Below are 14,633 nucleotides of genomic sequence, written 5' to 3' on the forward strand. Positions count from 1 at the left end.
AGACAAGGCAGTTCACCCACAAAGGCATGAGAACCAGACAGGTATCTGGTTTCTCATTAGTAACACTGGATGCAGCAAGATGGTGCCATGGTATTTTTCAAAGCGCTGAGGGAAGGTAAATCAACACAGAATTCTATTCTATTCCAACCAGACTGTCATTTAAGAGTGACAAGGACATTTCTGACATACAGGGACTGAGAAGGTCACTTCCCACAGATCCTCTGTGAATGAGCTACTAACAGAGGTGGCCAGCGGCCAAGTGCAGTCACACGCATGCCATAATGGTGAGCAAAGAAATGGGTGACATGCCCTGGTTTTTTTGTTTTGTTTTTTGTTTTTTTGATATGGAGTCTCACTGTGTTGCATAGGCTGGAGTGCAGTGGCATGATCTCGGCTCACTGCGACCTCTGCCTCCCAGGTTCAAGTGACTCTCTGGCCTCAGTCTCCCGAGTAGCTGGGATGACAGGCATGCACCACCAAACCCAGCTAGTTTTCGTATTTTTAGTAGAGACGGGGTTTCATCATGTTGGCCAGGCTGGTCTCGAACTCCTGACCTCAGGTGATCCGCCCACCTCGACCTCCCAAAGTGCTGGATTACAGGTGTGAGCCACCGTGCCCGGCCTACATGCCCTGTTATATCCGAATAAGAAACGCACCTAACAGAAATCCACAGGTCACAATACAGAAGTTGCTAACTTTAGCGACTCAATCCTTCGTGGTTAGTGCCTGTTGGTCTTATTTAAGAAAACCCTTCTCTGCCCTGGGATCAGGAATACTGTCTTCTGAATTATTTCCTAAAAGCTCTGCAATTTTGCCTTCTGCCTTTACATTTTGAATCCACCCAGAACTGGTGTATGAAAGTGGCATGAAGTAGGGGGTCTGACTCCATTTTATTTTTCACAGATCTTGCTGCTTGGCCCAATATCATGTACTAAAATGGCCATCTGTTCCCCACCCTGTCATCTCTACAGTCTCTGTGTTGTTCCCTGGACTCTTTATTGTCTTACTGTAGACAACAGTCTTGATAGTCCTGATATCTTTTTTTTTGTTGAGATGGAGTTTCGCACTGTCACCCTGGCCGGAGTGCAATGGCACGATCTTGGCTTGCTGCAACCTCCGCCTCCTGGCTTCAAGCGATTCTCCTGCCTCAGCCTCCCAAGCAGCTGGGATTACAGGCACCCGCCACCATGCCCAGCTAATTTTTTGTATTTTTAGTAGAGACGGGGTTTCACTATGTTGGCCAAGCTGGTCTCAAACTCCTGACCTCTTGATCTACCCACCTCGGCCTCCCAAAGTGCTGGGATTACAGGCATGAGCCACCGTGCCCAGCCCTTTTTTTATTTTATTTTATTTTTTTGAGACAGAGTCTTGCTCTGTTGCCCAGGCTGGAGTGCAATGCTGCGATCTCGGCTCACTGCAATCTCCACCTCCCGGGTTCTAGCGATTCTCCTGCCTCAGCCTCCTGAGTAACTGAGATTACAGGTGCCTGCCACCACACCCAGCTAATTTTGCATTTTTAGTAGAGGTGCGGTTTTGCCATGTTAGGCTGGTCTCAAACTCCTGAAATCAAGTGATCCTCCTGCCTCGGCCTCCCAAAGTGCTGGGATTACAGGTGTGAGCCACCTGGCCTTGATATCTATTTGAGCAAGCTTTCACATTTTGTGCTTCTTTTACAAGAATGTCTTGACTCTTCCTAGCTATTTAGAATTAACTTATCAAGCTTTACAAAAAAACAGTACAACAAAACGGGGCTTGCTGGGACTTTGGGATTATACTGACTAAATTAATTTGAGAGAAGCTGACATCTTTACATATTGACTATTTCAATCCATGAACATTGTACATTTCCACCCTCCATCCCCACAAGACCACCTGGACTGAAGCTTAACTTTGCTGCAATAGCCTCTCTGGGTTCGCCTTTCCTTTGTCATCTCTTCAAAAACTCCAGGAAGAATTTAAAAACATGATATCCATCATTTTGGGCTGTTTTCAGTGAGATGGTCTCAATAAATCCACCTTGCTGGATTTCTGGGATGAGGTGTCCCCTTTCAAGAGAGGATACAGGCCTCAGAGGTATAGCAGTACCTATCAGTTCTGCCCACGCACACCCTGTAAGGGGCCAGCTGTGCTGTGGCCACATCAAGGGGCTCTGGAGGCTCCTGTGAGGGGGCCGCCTGAGCTGCTGTAAACCCACCCCTTGGGGCTGTGCACCTGCTCCAGTGAGTGTCTGCAACACAGAGACACCCCTTGGCTTCTAATGACCTCTGGCCAAAGCTCTCCTGGGAGAGGACTTGGGACTCTGCCAGCACTGGTTGATGTGCCCAGGTCCTGTGGTCCCCACTGAGAGGACTGAGGCTCTGCGGGCAGAGGAAGGCTCAGTCCTGCTCCCCCTCCCCGTGGAGCCTGTGACTGGACACACTTTCTCTGAGCTCACTCTCTTGGGTGGGACCAGCTGCATCCCTGGAGCCTGTGACTGGACACACTCCGAGCTCACTCTCTCGGCTGGGACTAGCTGCATCCCTGGAGCCTGTGCCCACACACACTCTCTCTGAGCTCTCTCTCTCAGCTGGTACCAGCTGCATCCCCCTGGCTCCATTTCCTCTCCATAGTCAAGGAGAACATGTCTACAGCGTCATGAGGAAGAGCTTAACGATGAGGTGTCTGTGCTGAAGACTATCCCACCTCTGTGGGTCCTTACCTGGCCCTTGGCCCTGCCCTCTGAGACTCTGGGGCCAAGGGCCGAGTCTCAGCTCCTGAAACTTTTCTCTTCCCATGCCCCAGCCCTGGATGCAGGATCCAGCTGGGGCCCTGCTGTCCTTCCCTCTGGAACCCTGGTCCTGGGCCTTGGGAGTCCCTGGCCCACCAGAAAGGACCCTGACCCATCGCTACATGCCCGGCCTGGTGGGCCACGTGCATTCTGTCAGGGCTCCTCCAGCCCTGCTGACGCCTGGACGCAGCCGTCGGGGTGAACCCGTTTCCACAGCCAGGCTCAACAGAGGGAAGGGGCTTGGTCTGGGTTGGGGGCCAAGAGGCAGTAGAAAGCCCAGAGGCTGTCGCCATTCACTGAGGGTGGAGGGATGGGGCAGCCTGGGTGGGTCCTCGCCTGTTCCAGAACTCAGGGCCTGGCCTTCTGGCCCAGGCTCTCTGCACTCAGCAACTTGTGCGAAACTTTCTCCTGCAAGGGGTGATTGTGGTGTTTGTGGGAAGCGAGCAGCTCTCTGGCCACAACTTTCCCTCGGTTCTGGGTGACACTGGGGACCTCCCTCCTCATTTCCCCCGAATCTGCTCCCTAGCTGAACGGAGGCCATCGAGATCTTGAGGACCAACCCTTCCAGCCTCTTCTGGGGCCCAGAACAGGCGCTGAGGAGGCAGAGGGAGCCGGCCTGGGGCAGCGGGGCCTGGAGTGGTGTATGGTGAGTCAGCAGAGAAGGCCAAGTCTCACCCACTCCACAAAGCAAGCAGGGGCCATGGGGAGGGCCCTGGGGGAGCCTCGGGTCCTCCGAGAGGCGGAGCCCACCGCAGCCCCTCCTGCCTGCACTGGGGCAAACGCCTCACGCTGGGCACTGCTCAGCCTGCCGGTCATAATCACAAACCCGTGTCATGCCTCGAGGAAACTCATGCTGAGTTTGTGACGTCTGCACTGACATTTTCGCTGTTTCTCATTTTTCCATTTTCTCCTTTTTTTTTTTTTTTTTTTTTTTTTGAGACGGAGTCTCGCTCTGTCGCCCAGGCTGGAGTGCAGTGGCGCGATCTCGGCTCACTGCAAGCTCCGCCTCCTGGGTTCACGCCATTCTCCTGCCTCAGCCTCCCGAGTAGCTGGGACTACAGGCGCCCGCTACCACGCCCGGCTAATTTTTTTTTTTTTTTTTTTTTTTGTATTTTTAGTAGAGACGGGGTTTCACCGTGTTAGCCAGGATGGTCTCGATCTCCTGACCTCGTGATCCGCCCGCCTCGGCCTCCCAAAGTGCTGGGATTACAGGCGTGAGCCACCGCGCCCGGCCCCATTTTCTCTTAAGTGAGCTTTATTGCTTTAACTTTAGTGATACCTGACAGTTAACAGGCATGGGAGATAAGTTTCTTTCAGTGACACTGCAAATGAGTAAGAAGGGGTTTCCTACGGGGTCAGGTGTCATGCTTTGCACAGCGATGCCCACCAGCACGTTCAAGGGAAGGCAGATGTTTCAAGCCTGACTCTCACGCTCAGCAGTGAGGCCGGCTCTGTGTCGGGGAGTGTGGCACCAGCATTTTATTTTTGAGGCTAGAAATTTAAGGTAACAGGGCCTTTGCCAAGCTCTGGGAAAAGCCGCGCACCGGCAGGCCTTCCTTTTCTGTTCCCTACCTGGCACTTTCTGTTTCGAGTAAAACTTGGTATCAAGGTTTGGCTCCCAAAACTGTTGCTCTGCAGAAATCTACAGTTCAAAGAGACGCTTTCAACACTGTTTTCAAAACTAAAATCCAAGAAAAGTGTCCGCCCTTTGCTCAGCGGCAGGAACCAGGCTGAGAGGGCTCTTCTCCACTCCAGCTGGGAAGGAGGGATCTGGGAGCCGCGTTTGGGACCTCCCCCCCAGCCTGGGGCACCCTGCTGGTGCTGCGGGTCCCTTTACTCTCGGAGGCCCCGGGGGCGGGGACCAGGGGACCTCGTTCATTTCAGCACTTCCTGGGGCCACCGCGCAGGGCTGAGCCTCCCACCCACACAGAGCACTTCCAGTGGGGTGCGGGGCGCAGGAGGGGCCGCGGCAAAGGCCCCAGAGGACACGCAGGGCCCGGGCCACCCCCTGCAGGGTCTCTGCCCGTTTCTCCAACCAAGGGTCGCTGGGAGGTTTGGGATGCACCGCGGTCTGACTGGGTCCCAGGCCGCCTTCCGCTGGGAGGGAGCAGGACCTCGCCTCGCAGCCCCTTCCCACCCCCGCAGCGGGTCCCCAGGACCGGCCCTGCTCCTCTCACCGGCACCCGCGGCGCCCCGGCCTCCAGCACCCCAGGGTGGGCGCTTCCTGCGTCTGGGTGGGGAGGCGAGGAGGGCCCTAGAACCCCCCCGCCCCCGCCCTGTGCCCCCCCCCGCGCCCTGGAACCCCCCGCCCCTCTCCAATCTCATCCCCCAGCGAGGGCCTGGGATGCTGCAGCAGGGTGGTGGGAAAGAGAAGTCGTCTCTTTCGGAGCCAGGTAACCATGGAAACCTCGAGAAGGCTGGAAACCCCCGGAGTTCAGGGACCCGCAGGCGGCGCAGCTGCGAGGCCAACAGGCGGCCAGCGACCCCCTCACCCCTCAGCGCAGCGGCCCCCGGGGGGTCCGCACGATGGATGCGCGCATGGGAAGCTACTTTCCCCGAGTTCATTAAATGAGCTCTGAACAAGCTTATCCGGAAGTTGTTCCTTGGTAAGTCCCAACACGAACAGCCAGGAAGCCTCTAGAAGGAGAAGCCGGGCGCGGGCCAGCCCTGCGGGAATGCAGGAGGGGGTGCCGGGAAGGCCAGGCCGGGCCCAGGGATCCGGGGGCTGCGAACCCGCCGCACAATGAGGGTCGGTCCATCCTGCGCAGCGGGCCCGGTGCCTCCAGTGGGGTCCGTGATGAAGGGCAAAAAAAAAAAAAAAAAAAAAAAAAAAAAGGAAAATACGTGAGAGAAGAGCCTTTCAAACCTGAATGTGGAAAAACTTTCCTCATGATAAACAGAAATCCAGGAACGATAAGGAAAAAGATGAACACGTGACAACATTAAAAAAGAAAATTTTACACGGGACAAAATCATTAGCAACAGAAACAAAATGATAAAGCGGGGAAAGAACATGCAGCGTATATCGCGCAGTTACCGTCTATAACGTGAAAAGAGCTGACGAGACAAAAGAAAAAGGCAGCCCCACGGGAAACACGGGCCTGGAATGCAAGGCTGTGCTCAAACTCGCTCCTAAAAAAAGAAATCCTGACTGGGTGCGGTGGCTCACGCCTGGAATCCCAGCACTTTGGGAGGCCGAGGCGGGCGGATCACGAGGTCAGGAGATCGAGACCATCCTGGCTAACACAGTGAAACCCCGTCTCTACTAAAAATACAAAAAAATCAGCCGGGCGTGGTGGCAGGTGCCTGTAGTCCCAGCTACTCGGGAGGCTGAGGCAGGAGAATGGCGTGAGCCCGGGAGGCGGAGCTTGCAGTGAGCCGAGATCGCACCACGGCACTCCAGCCTGGGTGACAGAGTGAGACTCTGTCTCAACAACAAAAAAAAATAATAAAAAAAATTAAAAAATAAAAATACAAAAAATAAAAAATAAAGAGATCCTAACTGCAGCTGCACCAAGACAGCACTGGGACGGAGAGGCCAGCCCGGCGATGGGGACGCCCGGCGATGGGGACGCCTGGCGATGGGGACGCCCGGCGATGGGGACAGGGCACCAGGAAGCAGGTTGGGATTTGGGCAGGGGAGGCGGGTCCATCTTTGCTCAAGAGTCCCACGCCCAGGGGTCTTTTCCACAGAACTGATGCCATCAGTCATAGCCACAGAGGTAACGGCTGGAAGTTTGCTGTGGAGTCAACACTGCAGAAAGGCCACATTCAGGTGGAGGCAGGGAACCGGCGGGCATGCCTCGGGGGTTGGGCAGCAGAGAGGGGGCAGACACCCCACCGTGTCCATGGACGCTCCAGCAACGCGTCCGTGCCTGGGTGCCAGGGTGGCTCGGGGTCTCTAGAGTGCTGCTCAGATTTATGGGCGCTTTGCTCCCTAAGCATGAGCCAGTCATCACTAGGGGCTCAGACTCCTGAGATGGGGGTGCCACGGTCCCAGTGGGCTCTCTCAGAACGGGGTCGTGTTCCACGCTCACTCCCTGATGGAAATGGCCTGGAAATGAAAAGGCACCACAGAACCACCCAGTGGGGAGAGGGTGCCTGGGCTGGAAGAGCAGACCCACGCCCACTGCCACTGTTGAGGGAGGAGCACCCGGGACTTCCCTCCTCTAATTCAATCTGGGAAGCAAAGGCCAGGCTTGGTCTGAAGGTGTAAGGTTCCTGCTCCCAGTCTGTTGACGAGTGAACTCTGATTCTGACTGATTCGTTACTCCTGCGTATTGTGAATTAAGTTAAAAAATACTCGGGAACAAACATGGTAAACCTTCCCTTAAAGGACTTTATTTCTCTATTTTTATATGGATCATTTATTAAATTAGAAGACTAAAAAGTAAAAATATATTTTACAATCAAGGAAAAATCTGGACAATGGACCCCAGTAAAATAATCAGAAGCGCACGTTCTGAGACCACTCCTGCCTGGCACCCTGCAGGGCAGCGCCCAGGGAGCATCTGCAGAGGGGAAAGGAGAGGAGGGGGAGCCTCCGGCGACCTGTCTTCTATCTCCGGAGCCCCGCCTGAGGCTCTGAGATGGCACAGTCAAGCTGTCCTTAGTGACCGCTGCCACGGAGCTGGCGATCGGCCTGCATCTTCAAACCCAGGAGCAGGAGCAGCAGAGGCTGGCAAGGCCTGGGCCCTCAGACACCAGGGGCCTAAACCCAGCTCCCAAACCCACTGCAGCCTCCCCTTGTGAGCTGGCAGACAAGCCTGTCCTTCTGAGTGTGACGACCTCATCCACACCTGACACAGGCGGGGGTGGGGGAGGGTGGGGGTTGTGAACCAGCTAATTCTGGGGACCGCTCGGAGGGGCTCAGCAAGCTGCTTCTACAGTAAGCCACTTCTACAGTAAGCCTTCAAACAGGAAATAAAGCATAAAATGAAGGAAAGAAGAACCTTATTTAATTAAAGGCCTTACAAAATGTGATTTGTCTATTAAAAAAATAAAGCGCTTGTGAAAAAGAAAACTAAGAGATGGCGGCAAGCGTGGTCATCGGCAAAGGGTTGCTCTCCCTCCAGCGAGGCTGGCCCCCACTGTGTGGGTCCCTCGGGCCCCCACACGGGCTGCTCAAGGGCTGGCAGCAGGGGCCACGTCCTCTCTAGGAGACACCCACAGAGCCACATGTGCACGTGTGTGGCAGTCTCACTGCACCCCAGCAACGCGAAGGCAGAAACCGGTGCTGGTGGCCACACCTGGGCGCCTGGACGCCGAAGCCCCCACCACAGTGAGGCCTCTGAGTGTGGCTTGTGGTCCGTCCTGGGTTAGAGTTGTTAATATCACGGAACATACCATCTAGAACATTCCAGTCCCGCCTGACACCTTCATTCCCAATGGAGAAGAAATCTACACAGGCATAAGACCAGGCCATCTGAGACAGGGAATCCCAGGGGCCCCTCCGTCTGAGTGGTCGGCGTCTGCTGAACAAATACCATGTCTTTCTTCTTCAAAGGATCAAAGGCCTTTAGGACCCACGGCTGAAGAAGGCGCCCGCTGCCAGCATGTCCCTCCCCCACGGCCACCACACACTTCAAGTTTACAAAAATAAATATTTATCAACAGTATATTTGACAAAAACCACCCCCAATCGGTGGCAGAAAGCAGTATTTTCTAGCTGGCACTGAAACTTAACCTATTTTTTTGAGGGAGAAAAAGACTAAAATGTAAGCACTAACTTCCTCCTTCTGCATCTTCCACAGAAGACCCACTTGTGGGCATTCTCTTTCTGTCCGTTATCAGTGGGTTTACATCCGAAGGCCGGCGGCAAGACACTTGAACCACAAACACCAGACATGCAGGTGTCTCAATGGCATGCAGATTATTTAAAGTGCATCACTTGTGAGAAGCTTCTCAAATTTCTGACTGTCATAACCAGGTGTCACCTAAAATCTGTCCTGTGAGCCAAGATGCTGCACGCGGCGCCCAGGCAGTCAGAGGTAAGTGAGCGCCTCCCGCCTCAGAAAGCTTTTACAGGGCCACGCTCGCCAGGCTTTCCTCGCCCATGCTGAACCCAGGTCCTGGGCACAGCAGCTCCCAAGCTGTCAGCAGTCGGCTGGCAGTGCCACCACACCCTCTCGGAATCATGCACAGTGCTGCCTCTATCACCTCCCACCCCAGCCTCGCAAGGCCTGTTGAGAAGAGAAGCTCCCTGGGAGGACACCCACGGAGCTGGCACGAGCGCAGCAGGAGAGACGGACGGCAGCCTCTGGCGGGCGAAGGACCCGGCTTCAGATGCCCGCTGGCTGGCAATCAGGCAGAGCCTGGCCAACCGTGCCAGGCCCCCTTCCTCACTCCAGGTGTGGGTTCATTCTGCCTTCAGGCCGGAGTCTGTCACAAGGCTGGCTGGACAGTGGCCAGGTGAGCCAGGCCAGAGGCCGGCCCCACACCAACCACAGGAAGCTGCTCAGCTCACCAGACCCAAGCCCTGGGCAGGGGCCAGGCTCACAGCAAAGCGTGTTAGGGCAAGGGCGTGAGTTTTCATCTGGGAAGTTCTAAAAAAAACCCACAGTGTGAGGGATTGTGTGTGCCTTAAATCAACAGCTCTATTCCAATTACATCACATCACAAAATGCCATGAATGGAATCGGAAGGCGCTCCACCACCTCCAACACCCTGGCAGAAGCAGCTGCTCTCTACAGCAAGAGTGTTTTCCAGAACGGCATGAAAAGGAGAGACGCACGTCCCAGGGACAGGAGAGCGCGCTGAGACCTCCCAGCACGAGATGGGAGGGGAGCCCCCCGCCCCGTCCTGGACCGCCAGGAACCGAAAACCCACATGCACCCAAGAACAGGTGTGGACGGGGCGGCACAGACGTCCACGGGAGGGGGCGACACGGGTGCTCTTTCACGGGAATCTTGTTGGGACAGCATTCCTTGGGGAGCGCCGGGTCGGCGTGTCCAAAGAGCGGGGGCAAAACGGCATCGAGGCAGAGGCTCTATGGCTCCTCCCCCATCTGCAGCAGGGAGTTGATGGCGGCATCCTTGTTCCCTCGCTGGGCTTCCAGCACGGAGCGGATCACCTCCTGGTCCATGTTGGGGAACATGTCCTGGATGGCTTTCAGGTCCTCCTCGCTACAGCGGGGCTGGGCGTTCACGGCGGCCGGGGGCAGGGCCACGGGCACCATGCCGGGGCTACAGACAGCGGGCATCCCTGGAAGCAAAGATCAAGTTTGGTAAAAACGTCGGAAAGTTCCAGAAGTGCCACACTAGCTCCTGCTGAAGGAAGAAAACAACGCATCCCACCGGCCTCCCTGAGGAAGGGGCCACCTCGGGTCTCAGCAAACACCAGTCCCGCAAGACACCCTGGAAAGGCAAACCCCCAAACAGCAACCCCAGGCACAGCCACGGGGAAGGTGGGCAGGGCCCTCTGTGACGCCTCCTTCACTAACTCATCTTCCTTCCATATAAAAATCAAAGTTTGATCTTTCAAATCTCACCCGAGTCTGTTTTATAACTAGCAGGCTGGGGGTGGTGTTTTGATCCCTTCAGAACTCATGAATTTGCACTGCACACGCTCGTCTTCACTGACCAGTGGGCTCACAGAGTCCTCTGCATCTGGGGACGGACTACACGGAATGTCACGCCCGCTGATCCAAACACTGCACGGTCTGAGCCTCTTCCTTTATCAGGCATTCTAGAAGATGCTTTTGCAGCTTGGAAAGTGTGTCACTAAACTGTGTGCCGGTGGGGAACAATCACCACAGGCACTGAAGACCTCAGCAAAGCTGCAGCCGATGCCCAGAATGACAACCCCACACACACATACAAACTACACCAAGAAAATGCTCACAAAACTCAAACAAGTCGGGCAGCAGGTACGGTGTACAGTGGACCCTCAGTGCACTGGGGCCACCGTCCAGGGTTCCTGGCATCTCCACCCCACAGCTACGCAGGCCCCTCGCCCCATGTCTGATGCGGGAGGACACACTGAGATGCAATCTATCGAGCAGGAGACGCACGGCGGTTCAGCCACTGCAGCACACACACCCCTGAAGGCACCGTGTGGCCGGACTTAAGACTCGCCTTCCAGCCTGGTGGCCGCTCCCTAAAACCATGAGCAGCCCTGAGCACAGGCAGCGTGCGCGGGGCTCAGCGACCAGCGAGGCAGAGAGCACAGGCAGCGTGCGCGGGGCTCGGCGACCAGCGAGGCACAGAGCACAGGCAGCGTGCGCGGGGCTCGGCGACCAGCGAGGCACAGAGCTCCTCCTGCAGCAGCAGCTGCAGCAGTGCAAGGGTTCACCGCTCACCCGTTCATTCACCTTTAAAAGCACGAACCATCTCCCAGCTAGGATCACTGGAGCGCTAGAGCCCCAATCTTAGGATAGGACTTTTGTTCCTTTCTACTCTCGGAGGATCCTAAAGGCAGCAGAAGCCACTTCAATCCTGGCCTGAACCAACACCAGCAACAAGGACCTGCAGGGGTGTAAACGGAGCGGACAGGGCTTGCCGCCAAGCCTCCAGCACCTGCTGCAAAGGCCAGGACTCCTCAGCAAGGAAGGCCACCGCTTCCCGGCTCCTTCTAGGCCAGGCCGACTCTTCCTCCACACCTACCCCTGCCTCCTCTGCTTCTCGGCTCTCTCAGGGCCAGGCCCACCTTTCCTCCACACCCACACCTGCCTCTTGTCCTGGCCACTGGACACCTCACCTCACTGGGGAAGCATCATCCCCATGCTCATCAGCCTTTCGGCAATGAGGGAAAACGAACCGAACCATGGCCAGGTGGGGACGTGGCCACCCTCACCACCCTTTCTTCTTCCTCAAACAAGACAAAGGCTTGGGCGCTGTCTGTCCTGGAGGGACCCCTGGGATCCCCGTGGCTTCTTGGGTGCCCCGGCTGGCAGGTGGGCAGGAACTTGGCCATCACCTGTCCCTGCCCATACAGCTCCCCACAGCATGGCAACAAGAGGAATGGGGCTCGGCCATCGCCTGTCCCTGCCCATACAGCTCCCCACAGCATGGCAACAAGAGGAATGGGGCTCGGCCATCGCCTGTCCCTGCCCACACGGCTCCCCGCAGCGTGGCAACATGAGGAACGGAGGCACCGCGCTCCCACTCTCTCCAGCCTTTACCAGTCTGATGGGGAAGGGACGGGAGGAGGGGAACTGCTGCAAAATCGACGACGGTGGCTGTGACGCTGCGACGTCACGGCCTGGGGTGCCCCGAGAAACCTGCTCTGCTGACAATGAGGGCATGTGGCGCCGACTGGCCCTCAAGTGAATCCCAACAGCACGGCCCCAACACACTCACTTGGGGAGCAGGCACCCCCAGGGGAAGAGGTGAGTGCTTCCACGGTGTGGGCTGAGGGGCAGTGGCCTGGCTCACTCCCCTCCTTCCTGCAGGGCAGAGGCCATGTGCCTGACCTGAGCCGGCCCATCCTGGTTACCAAGCGTGGATGTGTCCATCAAGCCCTCCGGGAACAGTGAGCGTATGTGTCAAGGCTGCCTGGGGACTTCAGGAGGACAGACCAGGAGCTCTGGGGCCTGGCGGAGAGCAAAGTCCCCAAAATGTGGGCAGAGAGGACGCCATGGGAGCCCGGGGCAGCCCAGACCCCACCTGTAGCGGCCCTGGGAGGAGTGATGGGCGGCTTTGCTGTGTCCCTGCCATGTGCCGCACTCAGCCCCACCAGCCACCTGCACCCACACGGACGGATGTGCAGCACAGGACAGGCCCCACCTCACGTTCTTCACGCTGTGTGAATCTGCTGTCATATCTTGGCAAAATCAAATTCTCTACTGACAAACACAAGGGTACCCAGGAAAACCAAAACCTGTCCCTTTTCCATTCAGGAAAAATTGCTCCGAGAAGGCCCTGATCTCAGACCACGCAGCATGGTAAGTCCCGGCCGCGGGTGGGCAGGGGAGCATCGGCCCTGCTCAGGCTGAAGGCATGTGGCCCTGGGCCCCAGACGTCTCGCACGACAGTGGAAAGACATCCAAAGAGCAGGTGGGGACGACCGTCCAGCTCAGAGACTGTTCCGGAACTCCCAAGGCTTGTTGCTGCTTCTCACTCCACAGAGTGTTATCACAAAGAAGAAAACCTACGTGATTCTTTGTTTCAAAGCGACCAAGTTAGCGGGTTAATAAACACAACAGCAGAGAGTTCCATGTGATAGTTTGTCTCGGAAACTTTTAAGCATCCAATTCTCATTTTGAATGGAACCATTTTGTATTTTAAATGGCATGTGCTGCTCAGCTGCAAACTCCCTATTCGCTGGAATTCCACGTGCGAGGGGAAGCATGCCTGGGCCCCTGGGTGAGCCCTTGGCTGGCCCTCTCTGGAACTCACAGGCGCTGCAAACACCGGCTGCTCCCGTGCGTGGTGCCACCGCGTGCACGTTCTCTATGGGCCTCCCCCTTGTCCATCCCAGCAGCGGCGTCCACCTGCGTGTTTTGCTTTCATACTTTGTGGACAGGCATTCATGTCCCGGTCTGGTCGGCTCCACAGAAACCAGTGGGGGTTGTGTCCACAGAGACGCAGGCCAGGATGATGGGAGGGACTGCGCTGGTGAGGACGTGGGGGCAGCAGAGAAAAGAGAAAAGCACTCCAGGCCCGTGTGAAATGGAGGTGCACGAGGGAACAGATGGAAACAGCGTCAACGGGCAGCTGCAGCCACGGAGAGCACAGAATGAGCTGATGCACACCCTGGTGCTGCCTATGCAGGCCAGGCTGGGGAGGCGCTGGATGCCCCACTTTCCAGGCCGATTCTCCTCCCACCACCAAGCAGAAGGAGGTGGAAAGCAACAGGAAGAGGGAAAGCGAGGAGGGCCCCAGAGGACAGTGCGGCCGGCACCACCTTCCACCTCAGCGCCTGTCAGTCTCGTGGGGACCCTCAGGGCAGACCCCTGGCAGTGGCTGCAGCCTGAGTGCCCCTCTGTGCCAGGGACAGCTGGAGGGACAGTGCAGGCAGGGCTGAGGCCCAGTGGCGCCCGCGCTGGTCTCTCACGCATGAAGAACGCACGGGAAATTGAGCAGTTGGCTGCTGTTGCCAGCCTGGCGGAGAGTCTCTGTCCACTCTGCAGCTCCGTGGAAGAGAACGTGCTTCATGAGGCCACGCGGTCTCCAGATGCTTCACGCCTAGATGTTTCCTTAAAATTGAGGCTAAAAAACCCCCTATAACCACATGATGCCTCCCACGAATTATTTGAAATCTGTAAAGTATCTAATTTGGTAATCAAAATAATACTTTGTTTAAAAAAATCAAAACTTAAAACTGTTCTCTTCGGCCATGATCATGGCGTAAAAGCTTTAATAATCAAGCAGTGCTTTGTGTTCCAGCCTCCCTTCCTCACTGATGTGGTCACACTTTATTTTTGTGAAGGAGACGGTCTGACCTCAGCGCCCCGGCTTCTGAGTTGCTTTGTGGGGGACTCTGGTTTTTCACTGAGGAAAGTGGACGGTCCTCGTGAGGGCTCAGCTAGCATTCAGCCCTCAGTCTCCAGCTTGCACTCTCCATAGAGGTGGCAGCTGGGCTCAGACACCACGGGAGGCTCTCGGGGCCTGAGCCCACCTAATGTGCACAGTGAGCCCCGAGACCTGCACCCTGTGCGGGGGTCTCTGGGCAGCGATCAGCAGGCGACAGCTGAATGAATGAGCGGCTGAAGGGGCTGGCGAGAAGCAGGGCCCTAAGAAGCCGGGCTCTCCTTTCCTGGCCCACTCCGGCAGCCCCGTCTCACCAGAGGGCTTGGCCAGGCCGCCCTGCGTGCACACAGGCCCGAAGCCACGCAGCCAGCACCGCGTAGCCAGGCAGAGCACGCGGCACAGGCTTCTCCACTATGTGAGTCATAAACACTTGAAACTGTGGGCGACACACATGC

General features: G+C 56.4%; 1 protein-coding gene across 2 annotated transcripts in view; it reads right to left on the reverse strand.

The window, feature by feature from the left end:
* Positions 1–7,086: 7,086 nt before the first annotated feature.
* Positions 7,087–14,633, reverse strand: part of TOLLIP (toll interacting protein) — a 36,677-nt gene continuing 29,130 nt past the window's right edge. For both annotated transcript variants that reach the window (XM_016920090.4, XM_063783699.1), the window contains exon 6: positions 7,087–9,970. In XM_016920090.4, coding sequence (XP_016775579.1) covers positions 9,756–9,970 — 215 coding nt within the window. In that variant the 3' untranslated portion in view covers positions 7,087–9,755. The remainder of the gene's footprint in view (positions 9,971–14,633) is intronic.

This window comes from Pan troglodytes, chromosome 9 (assembly GCF_028858775.2).
Source record: "Pan troglodytes isolate AG18354 chromosome 9, NHGRI_mPanTro3-v2.0_pri, whole genome shotgun sequence".
In the NCBI taxonomy this organism is placed as follows: Eukaryota; Metazoa; Chordata; class Mammalia; order Primates; family Hominidae; genus Pan; species Pan troglodytes.